The 18,736-nt window shown below is 37.3% G+C and overlaps 1 protein-coding gene across 11 annotated transcripts in view; it reads left to right on the top strand.

The window, feature by feature from the left end:
• MAST4 (microtubule associated serine/threonine kinase family member 4) overlaps positions 1–18,736 on the top strand; it is a 300,840-nt gene that overhangs the window by 275,479 nt on the left and 6,625 nt on the right. For all 11 annotated transcript variants that reach the window (XM_021379467.1, XM_021379469.1, XM_021379468.1 and 8 more), the window contains 11 exons: positions 294–459; positions 3,265–3,366; positions 6,405–6,527; positions 6,780–6,892; positions 8,564–8,691; positions 8,784–9,013; positions 10,793–10,993; positions 13,077–13,306; positions 15,471–15,593; positions 17,349–17,485; positions 18,044–18,225. In XM_021379467.1, coding sequence (XP_021235142.1) covers positions 294–459; positions 3,265–3,366; positions 6,405–6,527; positions 6,780–6,892; positions 8,564–8,691; positions 8,784–9,013; positions 10,793–10,993; positions 13,077–13,306; positions 15,471–15,593; positions 17,349–17,485; positions 18,044–18,225 — 1,735 coding nt within the window. The remainder of the gene's footprint in view (positions 1–293; positions 460–3,264; positions 3,367–6,404; positions 6,528–6,779; positions 6,893–8,563; positions 8,692–8,783; positions 9,014–10,792; positions 10,994–13,076; positions 13,307–15,470; positions 15,594–17,348; positions 17,486–18,043; positions 18,226–18,736) is intronic.

Consider the following 18,736-nt stretch of genomic DNA (forward strand, 5'->3'; position numbering starts at 1 on the left):
GAAGTTAAAGATATGTTTAAGTTAAATTAAATGTTTGCTGTGCCTGACTTTCATACCATGTATCTTTTGCTTTACAGACATGCAAATGTGATTGATGCCTGTATGTGTAGATAGATCATGTAAAAAACAAGTTATGCCAGCTGAACAGCCTAAAATGTGTTGAATTTCATTCTTCTTTGTTTCTATGTTATATTTCAAGATTCTGTGTTATATTTCAGGATTTACAAGTGATGTGATATAGCAAGTACTGTTATAGACTTAATTTACCATCATGCTTATTTTCTTTCTTTCAGGTTTGTGGTACACCTGAATACATAGCTCCTGAAGTAATACTGAGACAGGGTTATGGAAAACCGGTGGACTGGTGGGCTATGGGAATTATTCTTTATGAATTTCTTGTTGGATGTGTGCCATTCTTTGGAGATACACCAGAAGAGCTGTTTGGACAAGTAATCAGTGGTGAGGATCATCACATAGAACCAGATTGCTTTGTTTGCTGTCAAATGTTTCAGTTTACATCAATAGTAAAGATATTTACAACTTAACTGATACGCTCTGTTTTAAGCTAGTTTTGCTCAGAAGAGACAGCACCGTTATTGTAACATGCCATTTGCTGTCAAAGTAGTAAGAATAAACTCATATTAAAAGCTGAACTTGCCATATATTCTTGCTGAGTTCACAAATGCAGCAATATAGGGTACAATAGCTAAGCTACACTGTTTGAAAGAGAGAAACATAGGCAACATAGCACAGTGTTTTCAGTCGTTAGTAAAGAAATTACCCCAGAGGAGAAATGGTTAAAATAAATATGCGTAAATGGGAAAACGCCTCATGGCATGATGAAGAAATTAACAAAGATGTGATAAAACCTTAAAACAAATGTCTCCCAAATAATAAATAATGAGAAAGAGAAGAAGGAAATTCAATTCACAGATTGTTAATGATTTCATTTGTGATTGTTTTAGTGTAATGTTATTCCTTTAACAGCTGTTCTTCATTCATTTAAAATTCAATAACCTTTTAGATTTTAACCTGCAAGCTGACCCTAAGTATTGTTATGAGGCTTGTGGCAAAACTGGATGATAATTAAACAGAATCATTTACAATCCTACCTGCTGTTTTCATAAATTTCCCAGATGCATAGATGTAGAAGGCCTCTATTTATGCCAAACGTTTAACAGAATAGCACCTCTGTTACTGAATATTTCCATGTCTGTTTTATGGTCTTCTTAAAAGGGCCACTAACTAAGACCAAAACAAACAAAGCCAACAAAAAGAAAACTACCTAAACCTTTGGCTCCTTGTTCTCTGAGAGCACAGCAAATCCCCATTTGTTCATAAGGAGACAGTTTGTTTTCATCGCACTTTTGTCCATCAGTGATGGATATATTACCACATCCTAGCTGTTTATGGATATATAACTGTGATGTTTTCTGATGTGATACACTAAGGCCTGAGTAGCAAAGAGAATCAGCTGTTTAATTAACACAAGCAACAAATGTTGGCTTTGTTCTTGAAGTGTCGTGGCTGCAGTATATAGTCATGCTTTATTTCCAAATCAGGTTTTAACTGTTGTGGAAGCTGTAGGCAGGTGAACATGGACATAATCAATGTTTTTACTGCATTTCCAGGTGCATGTGCATGTGTTTTTATCTTTAAGAGCTTTGACTGGAAGGAGGTGAAGGAATAGTCCAAATTCTGAGACTAAATTTGATCTTTATACTGTATTTTGCATGTTGCATGAACTTTACATTTTGTAAACTAAAATGTCATTTGTTACAAGGTAACTGATACTTAGGCAGATAACTTCATCCATTGTAGAAGTGTATTTGTGCAAACACAATCCATTGTCTCTACAACGCTGTTGGTCAACGTACTTTATTTTTTTATATTTTTCATGTAGTTTTTTCCTTTGTTTTAAATGTCCTCCTGAAATCATTCCTACTGTCAGTATCTGCAGGTGAATTCTTTCCTTGAATAAGTTCCCTTTGCTAAAATATATGGCTCCTTTGAATTCAACTGAGAAAGCCATGTTAGAGAGTCTGAACTATAGCACAGAATTTTATTCTAGTTTCTGTTTGTGAAATCTGCATTTGACTTCGCAGTCTACTCAGTTAAGCCCCCTCATCTTAGCTTCTTCCTTTCAGGTTGTAGTTTGCCTCTCCTCACCTCAAGTTTTATGAATAAGCTTAGGGAGCCTTCAGTGTAAAGTAGATGCCTAATATGGTAGGGTTTAACAATAATCCTCCAGAAACAGGTTATGTTTGTTTCATGCCTGTTTATTTCAGTATCTTTCTTTATACTTCAAAATGCAAAGTTTAAAATTCTGTGAGTTTAAACCCCTTCTGATAATTGTTTCTCAAATGATACCAGTTTCAAAGGAAAAATCTTAAGTCATATAATTACAACAAAATCCTTAACATTCTTCTCTGTTTTTTGAGGTCCTATTACTCTGTTTCTCTGATGCTGAAATCCTTGTACCTCCCAAGAAACTACTGCAAGATTTTGTGTAAACCAATATATTACTTTTGTGGAGGCAACCTCTCCTAAAAATCAAATGAAAATTATTGTGTAAGCTGTCATGAAGTTCATGCTGATCTTGAAACTGGCACTGTTTTCCATTATTTAATTTAAATGTAGGCTTGGCAAAATTTTTACTCAGTTTTACTTGAATGCTGCAGAGTTTAATATTGGACTGCAGGATTTAAATGCAACTTGATAAGAAAAGCCTCAGTAATATAAAAGTCAGAGGTGTGAGCATTTTCGTGTGAAGTGTGGGAGACTTGGAAAAAAGCTACGTTGACATGGATCTCCCCAAAGCAGAGGACAGTACCTTAGTCATGGGAGTATCAACTTCAGTGTATCTAATAGTGTTAGAACAGGACTGCAAACGTGAGCAGTGTCTGCTGGGTCAGGTCAGCTGTGTCCACCTTATCAGTAGTTTCCATGGAACAGAACTAAAATTTAAATCATGATGATACAGGGATGGCTGGGAGAAGGATGATATACAAGCATGATAGTGTTCTACAGTAGTTTTCCATGAACCACGCATGGCTGTGTTCTGCTGTTAAGCACTGTTTATAAAAATAAGTTTATGGAGTCTGTGTAGAGAGTATTAAAATCAAATAATTGGTATGTACAGAGCAACTTGAAAAAGTTTCCTTAACTCCGACTTTACTGCTAGCTTATGATGACAGCTTTACACAGTTTTTTTTGGAATGTTTGGATCAGACTTAAATAATAACAAGCTATCTTTTTTGTTAGATGAAATCAACTGGCCTGAAAAGGATGAAGCACCACCTCCGGATGCTCAGGATCTCATTACCCTGCTGCTCAGGCAGAATCCCTTGGAAAGATTGGGAACAGGTTAGGACAAACTACTCCAAATATTGTTTGTGTGCTAGAAATAGCTGTTACATTCTGCAAAGGTCACTACACTTTTGTCTGTGGTTGTTCTCTGTTTGTTTTTTTTTTGTCTGAGAAACATCTTTCAGGATGAGTAGCATGACATGCTGCTATGACAAGGGGAAATTTGTGGATTCAAATGAGTAATAAGACCTTAGCAAGATGATGACTGTTCATTTTGTGGTTTTTACATGTGGTCATTCCTTTACTCTTCTCTTACTTGAATAAGTAAAGCAGAAGCTTGTCAGAGATGCAGTTAACCGTTGAGTGGGGTTCCTTCATGAATACAGTGTTAAACAGCTAAACAAATAGAGAAGTGGAATCCATTTACAAGTGATACTCCTTTTTCCAGAAGTATCTTCACCTGGCAAATTAGTTCCTTCAGACTTCTGGATGGATGATGAGTACTTGGATTAATTATTCATAAACGACTGAAAGGTCCTACCGTTCCCATTCAGTGCTACAGCCTTGCATGAAGAATAATGAAATTAAAAGCATGAATGTTAAGGAAATAAATGGATATCAGAGAGAACACAAATGGTCAGCTTATTCTGCTGTGGTCATTCAGTGCTATGCACATTCCTTATCAGTTGAAGAATTTGATGTTCTGTATTTGGTACAGTTAGCCTGCACTGGCTAATGAAAGCATTGTGCATTTATGTAATAGAGTTTATGTATTAATGGATTGATGCAGCAGGATTTTGGGGGAAATTTGGATGAGAGACAGTAATGAAGACTATTGCGTGTTATTTTCAAAGTGTTAGTGTGTGTGGGAGCCCTGGTCACTGACCACCATCCCACTGGCAATGGACTGTGTAAACAGAGCAGAAAAAGCTTTCTGTGTAAAAAGGCCTAAATATATAGTCCTCCTTAGAGCGAATAATATATGTCATGTATATGCAGCTAATGTGGACTCTAAGGAAACCAAGTGGCAGATTGAGTCAGCATGACTACTCAGAAAATTACTGTCAAAACTAAGTCCAGCATTCAGAGGGTGATGCATATTTTTAGAGCTAAAATAAAAAGGACTTCTAGGAATCAGTTCATAACTGATCCATTCGTGGGAACTTGAATATAACTCAGACTCCAAGTACTATTGACATGGTGTCAAACTACAGGTCGTCTTTGGGAAATGGTCAAGTGACAGAAATGACTGAATTGCATGTGTCTTGCTCCCTGAATGCATGGGGATCTATGTGAACAGTCCTTAGGCTTCCCTGTAGCTTATGGTATGGAGTTTTACATCCAGTAAATTTGTTTTTCACTCTTGCCCAATGTTAAAATAAAGTAAGAGTGAGAGAGTTGTCCTCTGCCCAAGATAGTTTCTCCACTTGCTTCCTGCTTCATCTACTGCAAAGGGCACCACCACCAATGTTAAAATGAAGAGCCAGGGATAATTCTCTTCCCTTGTTTCAAACACATGTGTAAACATATAACACAAAATACCTTTCAGGGATTTTTGTTTCATTGCCAGGTTGGCTTTTCCTAGTCATTTGTAGTGTTTATGCAAGACTGTCACTCTGTGAGATGCTGAATTACAAGTAGATTGCAAATTCTGCCTCCGTTTTGTAACAGCTGGATGAGAAAGTGAATTGGCAAGAATTAGACAGGCTTAAGAGCTGCAGTGGTCAGTGCAGCCACATGGAGCATCTGCTCAGTTTGCTCAGGGACTGATTTCTTTGGACTGTTTGTGGTCTCTCAAATCTGGCAGTCTGAAGAAAGGAATCCTGCAGCCATTTCTTTGAAGCACAGAGGAGTGTTTAGAAGCCACAGTGAAGTTTTTTATTTGTCAGAAACAACTCACAGAAACAGAGCCTGCAACACGATGGGTCCCAGAGGGGCACTGCAAAACAGCACAGTTTATCCCAGGCTTCACCATGCATTTCAAATGATTGTCCTATCTGTTTAATACGTATTAGCTAGCTGCATAACACTCCATGAAAATGGTAATTGTGTATTTCCTCAGGAGACCTTAGTGGCATAGTCAAGTTGAAAGACAGATACTGTACTCTTCTGAAGAAGGAAAATGATGGATTCATTTGAAGTATCTGAAAACTAGTCAAGAAATATACAATTTGCTGTAATATCCCATTATTGCTTTCAGAAAAGTGATTATTCTGTGACTAGTTACTTCTCATCTGATTTTGATTTCCTTTGGGAAGATGAGGCTTTCATGAATTTTTCCCAGCTGCAGCCCAAAAAATCAATGAAACCAACCTAGAAATCTTGAAATATTTCTAGATCTTAAAGGTCAATCCTAGAAAATTCATACTTTTTGCATGGCTCTGTCCTGACTTAGCCTTGGCTTATCAAGTTGGATTAACTCTTGTGCTGTAGCGTATGTGTCCAGCTTACAAAATTGCATCTATGCTTATTAACATACCCACTCACCTCCCCAGGTATTTTCAGTATTTTGTTGTTACTGTTTTCTGTTGTTTCAGTATTGTATTGTGTTCTTACAGATTCTCTTTTCAATTTGAAACTAATGCAGTTGTTTAACACATTATGAAATCAAGACAGTAATCCATAATTCGCTAAATTATAAGGTAGTTTCTGTAGAACTGTGTATTACTACCATAGAACACCAAAAGGAGTTTCTAATCAACGATGGTATTTACATTTAGCAACTATTAAGTTAGCAACTATTAAGAATAATTCTTCCATACTTTCTAACTTGCAATTACTCATCTAACTGGTGTTTCTACATTTCGCTTTCACACTGATGTGTCGTTGATGCGTTACTATAGTCTCTCTAGAAAAATAGAAATGTTGAAAGGAGAAAAAAGGCAATGCCATCACTGCCAAACAAAGACAACAAGGGTGCTGCTCTGACAGGTTTAGGTGATGCCAATCGAAAGGGGTAGAAAGGTTTCTGCCTGCAGGAAGTGATGACTGTGCCTTTCCATGCTAATTTGCGTTTTCCTTGACCAGGCGTTTAGTTGAAATAATGTTAGAGGATTTGGTGTCGTTTGCTCACTGCTTTTCTCTGGCTCCCCCAGGTGGTGCGTATGAAGTAAAGCAACATCAGTTCTTCAGGAGCCTTGACTGGAACAGTCTGCTGAGACAGAAAGCAGAGTTTATTCCACAGTTGGAGTCTGAAGATGACACAAGTTATTTTGACAGTAGGTATTCGCTTACATTTAAAAAAATGTAATGAACATCTTGTTAAAATAATCACTATATCTTGGAATTTTGTATTTGTTTACAGCTTTGAAAATCTGCTTTGTAGGAACCACTGGCAACTGTACAGTTTCAGTGGTGGTATGACATTTCAGGAGAAATAAGAATATAATTCAGCTTTTGACTAATAATAAAATTTATTACCCAGTCCTCCTGATAAATTCAGTTAGTTAATTTAATTATCTTATTTGTAGCTCGTTCTGAGAAATACCACCACATGGAAACTGAGGAAGAAGATGATACAAATGATGAGGATTTTAATTTGGAGATAAGACAGTTTTCCTCATGTTCACACAGATTTTCAAAAGTAAGTAAGAAGTACTATAATGTTAATGCATATTGTATGCATATATGTTTTGCTGCTTTTCTAGAGTTTGGAAATATCAGAAATGGAAGAGATGCATATATGCTGCTTGAAATTTTAACTGACAGAGAGCAAGAATGAAATGAGTATCTTGCAGGTGATGGTGTAACAAGGATTCTAGTGGTAGCTTATAGTAGCGATGCGTTTAAGTGACAATAAACTGCAATGAAAAGCAAGGTAGTATTTAGCATGTGATTCAGTTAAGGAAAGGTGGATTTGGACAAGTAATTTGAATGCCATGAAGACAAACTGACTGTCTAAAGGGAGAGAGCTAATTACTGCTGCGCAGCAAATACAAGCAGAAGAGTGGACATGCTCAAGAACTTCTGTAGAGGAAAAACTGGCAGGAAGTACAATGGATTAAGAAGCAGAATGCCTAATCAGCATGCTGTTAGTCTTACATAGCAGTCAGCAGTGATTTTCAAAAGCTTTCTATTAATGAGCAGTTTCTTGAACCTGTTCAGAAACTATTCAAAAGTATTTTGAAAGTGTATGTTTATATCTTTTGTGTTCGGGCTTATGCTTTAACTAACTGGCGTATTTTGCACTGGCTTTGCAGTATCAAATATCTATTATATCTGTGATAGCGTGGAGGAGCAGAGGGAGGAGTTGTCGATATAATTATCCTTATTCTGTGTGAACTCCTTATTTTCACTTGGTGGTTTATTTCAAATTCAGATACTAGCAGATGTTTCAGTTGTTCTGAAGATAACTTGGACAAGAAGGCTTACTTCTTTGGAGACAATTTCAACAGGAGGCAGTGGGCACAAACTGAAACACCAGAAGTTCAGTATGAACACTACTTTACTGTGTGGCTGACAGGGCACTGGCACAGGTTGCCTGGAGAGGTTGTGGAGTCTCCTCCTTGGAGATCAAAAGCCATCTGGAAATGGCAGTCTGCTCTGGGTCCCCCAGTTTGAGCAAGGGCTGGACCAGGTGACCTCCAGAGGCCCTTTTCAACCTCAACCATTCTAGCATTCTATGAACTTCTACCCTTTCCAAAGCTCTGTATCACAGTGATGATTTGTTGTGTTAAAATCATTATGTCACAACATCTTTAGCTGTGACTCACAATCTGTAGAATATACAGGCAAAAGTTTTTGTACGCTATTTGTCAGATAAGTAAACAGACTTCTGGTGGTCAGATTTTTGTCTGAATCCTTTAGCCAACTAATTTATTTTTAAGTTCTGAGTCAGTTGAGATTCATTTTTGTGCTTTCCACACCTAACTGCAGGGTTTTTCTTCTTTTTTAACTTTATGCTTAGGGGTGAATTCAGTATTTGCATTGATTCTGTAACCTGGAGATCCCAAGCCTATGGATTTTGTCTGTTGTCATGTAGAGACAGTGAAATGGGGAGAAAGCTTTTGAATTTGTAGTGAGAAGAGTTGCTAATCATGACCCTCTGTGTGAGGAGCCAAAAAAGCAAAACAGGAAAACATTTTAATAGAATCTCTACAGAAATTTTAAAAGGCTTGAGAATTCTGTCGTTTATGCTGTTTACTGTATAAGAATTTGGAACATGCAGAGCACCACTTGAATATCTTTTTATATCAAATATGTCAATGATGAGCTACTTTTTTGTGGTTTTTGTTGTTGTTGTCATCTGTAATAGGTGTTTAGTAGCATAGACCGAGTTTCTCAAACACAAGGTGATGAAAAAGAAGATGCAGGAGACAAAACAAAAAGTGTAACATTGCCTTCAGTGGAATCTTTAAGCTGGAGTTCAGAATATTCTGAAATGTAAGTAGAACAACTGGTCTGTGTCCTGCTTGTCAGGTAGCAGGCTGCCTCATCTTGCTAACTGCATGAGAGTTTGCTTATTTTTGATGCAGACAGCAAGTATCTACATCCATCTCCTCTGACACTGAGAGTAGCAGGCAGCGACATAGTTCTGGTTTGTTGCCAAAGCTGGCCATATCTGCAGAAGAACAGGATGATTCCACCTGCTTAGTGGGAGCACAGGAGGAACAGGAAAAGCCTGCATTAGTGAGTGAAGAAATAGTGCAAGATGAACCCGAAGTAACAACTCCAGCAAGTACAATCAGCAGCTCCACACTGTCAGGTAATTCACATTGTGTATTTTAACTGATGATGTTAGAAACAGTTGTGGATCTTCTTTGCTTAGCACTATCATTCATGGATTTAGAAATCCTGCATTTCAGTACCGCTTAAAAGAAAAGATCCTAAAAGGGCTCTGTTTTGGGCTGAGATTCATATTAATAAACTCTCATAAAACATGGAATAGTGTCAGCATCTTTAGAAATGCCAGCAGTTGGTGTTGTTTCACTAACTCTCCAGGGCTGCTAGAATGAAGTGGTGATTTGGCCATAGATCCTTTGCAGAATCCTTTTCTTGTGAGCATGAGTCTTAGATACTATGAGCACTTAAAGCACTGTTTTTATTCCTTCTATTGCCTGTGTTCATGATTTTTGATGGATAGTCCTGGAGTCCTTCCAGTTGATCCGTTTTGTTGTTTTATAACACTGTGCTACACTTTAATGTGTTTTTAAGACTTTGCAGTAATATGTATTTGTTTCAGAATTGGCAGTGTTGCCTTTGACTTGTGGAAATCACTTATGTCATTTAAAACCTAGGAAGAAATGTAGTAATCCATTCTCTACTTAAATAATATATCACCTTTATGCTTCCATTTCCCAGCACAGGCATTTGAATACACTGCTGAGGGATCCAGAGCCCTAATATCTTGCTGGTTTTGTACCTTCAGAGGAGAGTTCTGTGTAACTGTTAGAAAATGTGGTACTTAACACAGATCTAGGCCTGTATCAATCTCACATTTGTTCCTATGGAGGTTCAAATTACCTTATCTCTGTATTTACTTGTCTTCAGATGATTTCTCTTTTGTAATTCAATGAGTTGACTCAAGATAACCATTATATTCTGTCTTCTTTCTATTCTCATAACCCTGATTTCCGTCGTAGTCTGCATTTTCCTCCCCTCAACCACTAGTTCTGGGAATGTAGTGTATAACCATTTCCATCTCCTTCCCTTGTCCAAAACCTTGTGTATGCTCATTCCCTTTTCAGTGTCATGTTGATGAATCCAGCTCCTAGCCAAAGATGTTAAAACATCTCTTGTTCTTTTGTCACTTACTAATTACACTTAGGAATAATTTCATTTATTCTTATATCCCCTTAGCAACGGGATAGTCTGTGACCTTAAAGAAAAACTATGGAATTAGTTTTAATCAAGATTAGGAGACAAACTCTTGATGCTCATTTCATACAACTTTACTGGCACAGGGGCATATTATTATTATTACTATCATCATCGTCATTGTTCTTTGAAATTCTAATTTTCTTCATTGTGGAGGATGATAGGCTAATAATACCAGTGGGGTTGTAATACTGAGTTCTTTGGTGCCAGGTATCTTCCCTTTTCTGAGACTGATAAAAAAAAATCACTCAACAAATAAAAGCAAAAGATAATAATGAGAAGCAGAACTATAGGTAGTGTTTTAATGATTTTGGTAAAGTTGTTAAGCTGTTAGCAACTTAGGTAGGGTTGGAACCTGTTGTTTACTTTAGAAGTTCACGTGAAAAATAAATGTATGTTTAAGTTCTTAAAGATTAATGTTGCATGTTGAGCTACCAAACTTGCTTCTGCTTTTGTTTACATTTTGCTTCAGTCAGTGAATACAAGATGTTGCAGACAGTTGCTTCAGTTCATTCTGTTAACATTTATGCATGCTTGAGAGAATTCCAAATTGTCTTTTTTTGGATTTGTAGGCAGAAGGAAAAATCTCATATCTCACAATTGTACTGTTTCCTTTCCCTGACCCCCCGTTTTCCCTCAGTGTGTTTATCCCTTTTTCTTCGTACAGTTGGCAGTTTTTCAGAGCACTTAGATCAGATGAATGGAAGAAGTGAAAGCGTGGACAGCACAGATAACTCCTCAAAGCCTCCCACTGAAGTTGCATCTCAGATGGCTCGTCAGCGATTAGAAAGTACAGAGAAAAAGAAGATCTCTGGAAAAGTTACAAAGTCCCTTTCTGCAAGTGCTTTGTCCCTGATGATCCCAGGAGGTAGAGCTAAATCTGCCATTTGATATAATTTGTGCATAGTGCATGATTTCTGATGTATATGCAAGATTTTGGTGAGTCCAGAATGGGTTCTTTGTTACAGATTTTTATTTCTGTAATTCACATGTGACTAAAGATCCAGTCTAGTCTTCAATGTAGAGTGGTCAGATCACACCTGAGAGATCTCCTCTGACCGACGGACGTAGCTTAGTGGTAACTACAGTGCTGCACTGACAGGATACAGGCTTCACTCTAATTCATCCTGTAGTAAGATTGTAGCTTAAGTCCTAAGCAACTCACTAAGTATAGCTTCATGAATAGCTGCTATTCCGTTACAGCAGCTTGTTTGGCCTGCTTGTTTCTCTCCTGTCTCTTGTAAGGAAAGAGTGAAGTCTCTGAAGTGAAAACAGCCTGAAAGCTAAACTCTTTTCTGTACTACATTGGCTTGTATGTAGTAGAACAAATGTGAAGCCAGAAATACTGCTTTAAATTGTTGGAAGTATAAAAGTAGCACTGAGCGTTTCTATTTCATTTCATTTCATGCCATAGTGATTCAGAATAAAAGTCCAAATTGCCCCAACTGAGCAGAAGAGGGATTGCATCTTAACTTTGCTGCCTTCCGTGAGTGTCTAACCTTTTGGCTTGTCTGGGCCACACTGAGTGAGGAGGAATTCTCTTGGGCCACGTATAAATATATCTAATATAGTTAATGTATATAAAAAAGAAAACTTCGACTTCTTTATTTTTTATTAAAAAATTCTAAAAAGAGGGAAACAGTCGGAGGTTGTTCTTTATGTAGACTGTTTCTTCCAAATAATCACTCTGTCCATAAGTCAGAGATGTTATCTGATGTATCCCTGTAGCACTCAGTACCATTTTATGATTTTTTTTCTGCTAGTAAAAGGCCTACAAGGTGCATTAATTACTCAGATTAGCCATCAGAAGAGCATCATACACATGCAGGTAATGCACATGGCCAAGCAAGTTATTTATCAGTTTTGTATTCTAGTGATTTATTTCACAGCTGTAGGCTAAGAATTGCTAAGTTCAGAGATGATATAGTCTGAGTTACCATGTTTATTAAAATGGGGGATTCTTTAAGTTTAATCTCAGCATTCTATGAAATCTAAATTTAGCTTTGCCTACATCTAGGAATGTTGTCATTACATTTATGTCAACCAAAATCTCATACATTAGTTCTTCTTATTGCTAACAAAAATCCCACCTTATTCATGTCCATCAGTAATAGAAACTACAGCAAGAGATGGCTGGTATTACTGAACTGAAAGTCCTGTGGCTGAGAGTCAAAGGACTTGTCTTGCAGTTCGGAGAATCTGAGAATGCTTCAGAGCCAGAGGGTGATACTGAAAGCTCTCTCTGGGTTTGGCTGATACGTAGGATTTCAACATTAACCCAGTGGTAGATATCTGTAGGACCCTCTGATGGCTCACATCCAGAGAGTCGGACTGTGGTAGTCTGTTGACAAAGCATGTCTGTGTTCACATGACATTACTTGGCACAACAACCAACTGGAATATTTCTGGGTTGCATTCCTTTCAGCAGCTGTCACCCTCTTGTAGACATCAAAGTATTTTTTTATTCTCCTGCAATTATATTTACAGTTGCAGAAGTGTGAGCACAGGGTACTTTCAAAACAGTAAAACAGATAGTTTGTAGAATTTCGGGTTTGGTACAAGCATTCTGAGTTACTGTCCGTGTACAACTAGATACTGTGTGTTTAGACATGTGGCTGAATCCAAAAGATAAATGAATGCTTTCTTTACCACTGCTGGTTGATCTAATAGCATTGTGTATTTTCTAATTAAAAAGACAAAAAGCTTACGTGTAAGAAGTTATTCCTAAGAAATAGGGGTTTTGCTGTGGGAAGTGAAATATATTTCTCATATTAGGTTGTCAGTCAGGTTTCTGATTCACTGAGATTCATGCTTCGTGTGAAGGAGAGGGGTTTTAAGCAAACACAGTGAAGTATTTTGGCACAAAAATGCCATTAAGCAGATTGTCAGATTTGTATTTGTGTTTGTGTGTGTTCAGAGTGTACTCTTAACACGTGGTTTTTTTCTTCCAGATGTGTTTGGTGTTTCTCCTTTGGGAAGTCCAATGTCTCCTCATTCACTATCATCTGATCCTTCGTCCTCTCGGGACTCCTCTCCAAGTCGTGATTCTTCAATTGCTGCTGCAAGTCCTCATCAGCCTGTAGTAATTCACAGTTCAGGAAAGAAGTATGGCTTCACCATCCGAGCAATCAGGGTTTATGTAGGAGACAGTGATATTTACACTGTGCATCATATTGTTTGGGTAAGATTATATTTTTATTTCCATAAAGCCAGAGGAAGCTAGTGATATATTTGCTTTTGATCTTTTGTACACTTGGTATCTGTTGACAGCTACTGTGTAAAGGGTAATGTTGTGCTGAATAATTGTTTGGAAAGCACAGTGCCAGTGCTGGCTGTAGCAACAACCTAAGCCAGTATAATACACATCTTGGATGGAAGTAATATCTGCTTATCATCACAGAAGTACAGAATGGTTTGCGTTGGAAGGGACATCAAATATCACCCAGTTCCAAACCCCATGCTGTGGACAGGGAGAACTCCCACTAGACCAGGTTGTCCAGGGACCCATCCAACCTGCCCTCAGGCACCACCAGGGAAGGGGCATCCTCAGCTCTGGGCAACCTGTTCCAGTGCCTCACCACCCTCTGAGTAAAGAATGTCCTCCTAACATCAACCTAAATCTCTCTTCTTTTTGTTTAAAAATGTTCCTAAAGCTGATCTCACACCTGTTTATAAGCTCCCTTTAAGAATTGGAAGTCAGCAGTGAGATCTCACTGGAGCCTTTTCTTCTCCAGACTGAATAAGCGCAGCTTTCTCAGCCTTTCTTCGTAGGAGAGGTGGTCCAGTGCTCTGATCAGCCTCATTTTCTCCTCTGGACCCACTCCAGCAGGTCCACGTTTCTCTTGTTCCAGGGCCCCCAGACCTGATGTTGACCTACATTAGTCAGTTTCACTTCTAGCAAATTTGGCATTTGTAAATGGACTACAGTGGCTTGTAAAAAGACTACAGAGTTCATGCAGCCTTTCTTGGTGTGGGAGCCTAATCTGCAAAACTAAAAGATTGTAAACAGAAACTGTTGAAATATACATGGAATTTATTAAATTGCTTCAGTTAGGAGATTCATAAAAGCCAGATTAGTTACATATTTTATTACTCACAAGTAGGATTATTTCAAGTACTGACTTTTTTTCTGTAGAAGTTTCCAAATCATTGTGAATTGTGAAAACCTTTGAGGATCTGTACAAAAAAAGACTAACATATATATATTATATATATACTGTGTAATATATATTATAATTGAAGTTGATTGTATGTAATGTATTCATTATATGTGTGTGTATATTATATGTGTGATATATATGTATATATTATACGTTATACATATATTGGTAAATGTTAAACTGACATATTCCAACTACCTTAAAATAATTTTGAAAAATTAGTTACATGTATGTAATAAGCTTTGAAGTTTTGAATGAGATTTGAAGTATCCATTGTATGCTTTGAAATAGCAGCACTACTGATGGAGTATCATTCATATTTTATTCATGATGTTTACCACTCAGACCTATAAGTTCATCAGGAACATGTAATGCAGACAGTGTGTACATGTGACTTGAAAATAAATCCAAAAATTCGAATTCTTGTGACTGGTAGGGTGTCAAATCAGTGAAAGGAAGGGAAGAAAAATAACTTTGCATTGCAGTGAAAGTGAAACCTTGGCATTTTTCAAAACACTATAGATATTTTATTTATTTATTCATGTTTATGTATTCAGCCACTACTGAGGCTCTGTAGCCTCAGTATTAGCTGCATGACCTAAAATTCTTGAAAAGCTTGTTTAAAAGTGTACTAAATTATTTAAACCACTTTCAAAATTATTTGCAATTCAGTTTGTTTTGGTGCTTCACCAGCTTTGTGCTGCATTATTCCCTCCAATGAGTTAGGCTGATGAACCTGAATACAAACAGTCCTCAGCTACATGGGGGAGTTAAACATGATTAAGATACTGTATGTGATCACTGCCTTAATTACACAAGTATTTCTCATTGTTGGATGTTAAAAGTTTTCATTTGTATCTGAAATTTTATCTTGGGAAGTGAACCACCCCTCTGTGGTACCTTGCTAAACAGAAATGACTTAGTGGTGACACAGCATTTCAGTGAGCTTTGAAACAATTCTAGGCCCTGCCCTGTGCACAAAGATGAAGCAACAATTGATGATGAAATAGTTTGCTTGTACTTTTTCTCTTCCTTCATAGAACTTGGTAACTGTAAGTTTTCTCCGTTGTGTTAAAAAGCCAGCTACTTTTATAGAACAAGTGCAATAAAAAAAAACCTACTGTTGAAAGCATGGGAATTAGTTAACGAGTTTGTGTGTATTTTCTTTTCATCTGTGATTTCTAGAATGTGGAAGAAGGAGGCGCAGCATACCAAGCTGGTTTGAAAGCTGGGGACCTAATTACTCATATCAATGGAGAGCCAGTGCATGGTCTTGTTCATACAGAAGTCATTGAGTTGTTGTTAAAGGTAACTCTTAGGCATCTGGAATACAAAATCCATTGCTGTTTTTCACTAAGGATTGTGAGGTTACATTTGCTTTCATCAGAGATTAACTATCAGTTTTTGTGGTTGTTCAAGTACAGCCTGTAAGCTGTTATTGAACGGATCTGGAAAAAAGTAAATGACTGTAACAATCCTGCTATGATTTTAGTTTCTCTGCAAGGAACTGACACTGCTACTGATACACGAAGAGTACTTGGGAGTACTGACACAAAGATATGTCTCTCTCAAAGAATTTGATGCGTGCAAGGAAGTGCTTTTCTGAATCCAACCGTCTTCATCAGATAATTCAAGGTTTTGACGACAGTGCCACTTCTGATTTTCTTCTTTTAAAGTGAAATCCACCAGGAAAGATGGAAACAAAGAATATGAAGTGTTTTCCTTCTTTCTGTACAGGAACTTGCCTTTCACAGTCTTTAATGCCCCAAATGTTTTTCTCATATATACCCAGGCACGTCCTGCAAACATACATAATAAAATTCTGATCCTGCAGTTGGATTTTCATGAATAACCTCTCAGATATTTCTCTTACGGAGTTTTTGGAGGCTTGTTCCATTAGAAAATTCAGATATGTTTTTTCTTAAAAACAAAAGATTAAGTAATGTATTAATTATCCACTGTAGCTCATTGTGCTGCAGATTTTCTGTAATCCTTGTAGCACAGACTAAAGTAGTTCAGAATTATTTTACATAGCTGTATATTTACTTCCCGTATTAGTAACAAATTCAATGGTGCTTCATGCAGTTTTGCCTGTAAAAGTGAGTAGTCAGTTATGAAAGAAGACTGGAAAGCAGTGAAGTATAAGGAAATAAAAAGAGCAGGGGATCGATGCAAATTACACTTGCACTTAAATGTTTTTTTGTTTTTTTAAACGTCTGGAAACGAGGAGCAACTTCCACATTTTACAGTTTTGCAAGAAACCCATAAGATAAAATTTTGCAATATTAGGCAGTTGGGTAAAACTGCGTAAAAACTGCAAAAAGCAGAAACACAACAAACCTGCACACAATGTACGAGAATATAGTTAAAATATGAAATCACTGCTATCTAAATGTGATATCATAAATTGAGTTATTAAAATTCTTCTGAGAATTATAAGTTTACTGTAGTACTATGCCGTACTAGGTTGGAGGCTTAGATTTTTAAAACATAGGTACTTCCTCTTGTATTTTTTTACTGAACAGCTGTCATCTGTCTGTTCATGTGAGCAACCCTAAAAATCTTAACTTTGTTAAATGTATACATTTATTTTTTTGAACAAAATAAAAATACTGATCAGGACTGACAGTGAAAGTTAGTTTTCTCCTCCATTTTGTCACCGTAGTGGTTAGTATCCTGAGATGTGACTGGCTAGTGAACAGAGCGCTGCGCAGTGACAGCTGTTCCTTGTGGGAAAACAAGATGCTTCTATAGAAACTTACTTAACTTCTTGAAGACTGCAGTTTTATCCTTGGTCTGTCTAACTACAATTACTGGAATTTCCCATTGTCCTGTAGCTTGTTCTTGTAATGGAGGAAGTTCAGAAAATTTGACAGCAGTTTGAGAAGCCTCCAGTCATTGTTTATCTGATATAAATCAGCTTTGCAACTTCTGTATAGAGTTCCCTTCACTGCCAGCTCTTACTCAGTGCTGTTTTGAAGCATCTAGGTTTTAAGTGTAACTTCAATTTAAAGCTAAGTGGTCTTGTATTACTCAACTTAAAGGTTGTCTCCATTTCGGCAGAGTGGCAACAAAGTCTCAATTATGACAACACCTTTTGAAAACACTTCCATCAAGACGGGACCTGCCAGAAGGAACAGCTACAGGAGCCGAATGGTCAGGCGCAGTAAGAAAACCAAAAAGAAGGAGAGTTTAGAGAGGTGAGCAGTCCTTTTGGTTCATTACAAACATATGTTCTTGCGTGTGTGTATACATAAAAATGTATTAAAAAATGAAGTTAATACAGTTGTCTCTTATGCTTTCTACGCCTCTTTTTACCTTCTTCTGTGACATTCTGTGGTCATAACTTTATAGCACTTAGTTTATATGTATTTTTAGTTTTATGCTAATTTTATGTGTATTCTGCAAATACATTGCTAGTACTGTATAAATAGTCCTTCAGTTTTGATGGGCTCTTAAATTAAGAAAATGAAAATCTAAACTCAGGAAGATCTAGTTTTTCATCTGGAATGCAGAGAATAAATTTTAGTACAAAAAGATCAAATTAAAATATTTATTTTAGCTATTAGCGGTCAAGATATTTTCAAAACTTCATGCTCTGCAGTGTAGTTTGCATTCATGCAAACGAGGATTTAATGTTTCCTTTTTTGAGGATAGTGGTAGATTGAAGTAATGTCAGCCACAGGAGCTTTGCCCATGGTAATAGTGTCCTTTGTGCATCTTATGTTTTTATTAATGCTGTGCTCTTCCCACATTAGGAGGAGATCTCTCTTTAAAAAGTTGGCCAAGCAGCCCTCTCCTCTTCTTCACACCAGCAGAAGTTTCTCCTGCCTGAACCGATCACTTTCATCAGGGGAGAGCTTGCCTGGATCTCCAACTCACAGCTTGTCTCCAAGATCACCTACTCCAAGCTACCGTTCCACTCCTGATTTTCCATCTGGTGAGTGTGAAGGAATAGAGGAGTGAGAAAAATGACTTGAAGTATATTCTGCTTCTTATGAGGCCCCTAAATCTGTCATGCTCTGCTGAGAGCAGTCAGCTCAGACAAACATAATCATTGAACAGCTGGTTTCTATCTACAAGAGGGAGAAAGATTCCTACTGCAAAACCGAAGGTGTTCTTACAATACAAAAGCACCTAAAATGGAATTGTCTGCGAGGTTTGTCTGAGAGAAAATCTAAGTCCATTGGCTTCAAGTTCTGTAGGAAACAATCTGGCTTTGATTTCAAAGTAAAATCTTGCCTAGGAGAGACTGATGGAAATAGCATGGACTCCTATGAATGCAGCTTGATTGTTGAAAAGATGAGATGGAGGCTGAAATCCAGAACAGAGCCTCATCTGCCTCTTTTTTGTATCATGATTTCGGTGTCTACTAAAAACAGAAACACTGTTGTAAAATCTGTTGCAGAAGGTAAATTATTTGGATTGCTTTGAAGTGCCAGAAAGCATTT

The sequence above is a fragment of the Numida meleagris genome, chromosome Z, assembly GCF_002078875.1.
Source record: "Numida meleagris isolate 19003 breed g44 Domestic line chromosome Z, NumMel1.0, whole genome shotgun sequence".
Lineage (NCBI taxonomy): Eukaryota > Metazoa > Chordata > Aves > Galliformes > Numididae > Numida > Numida meleagris.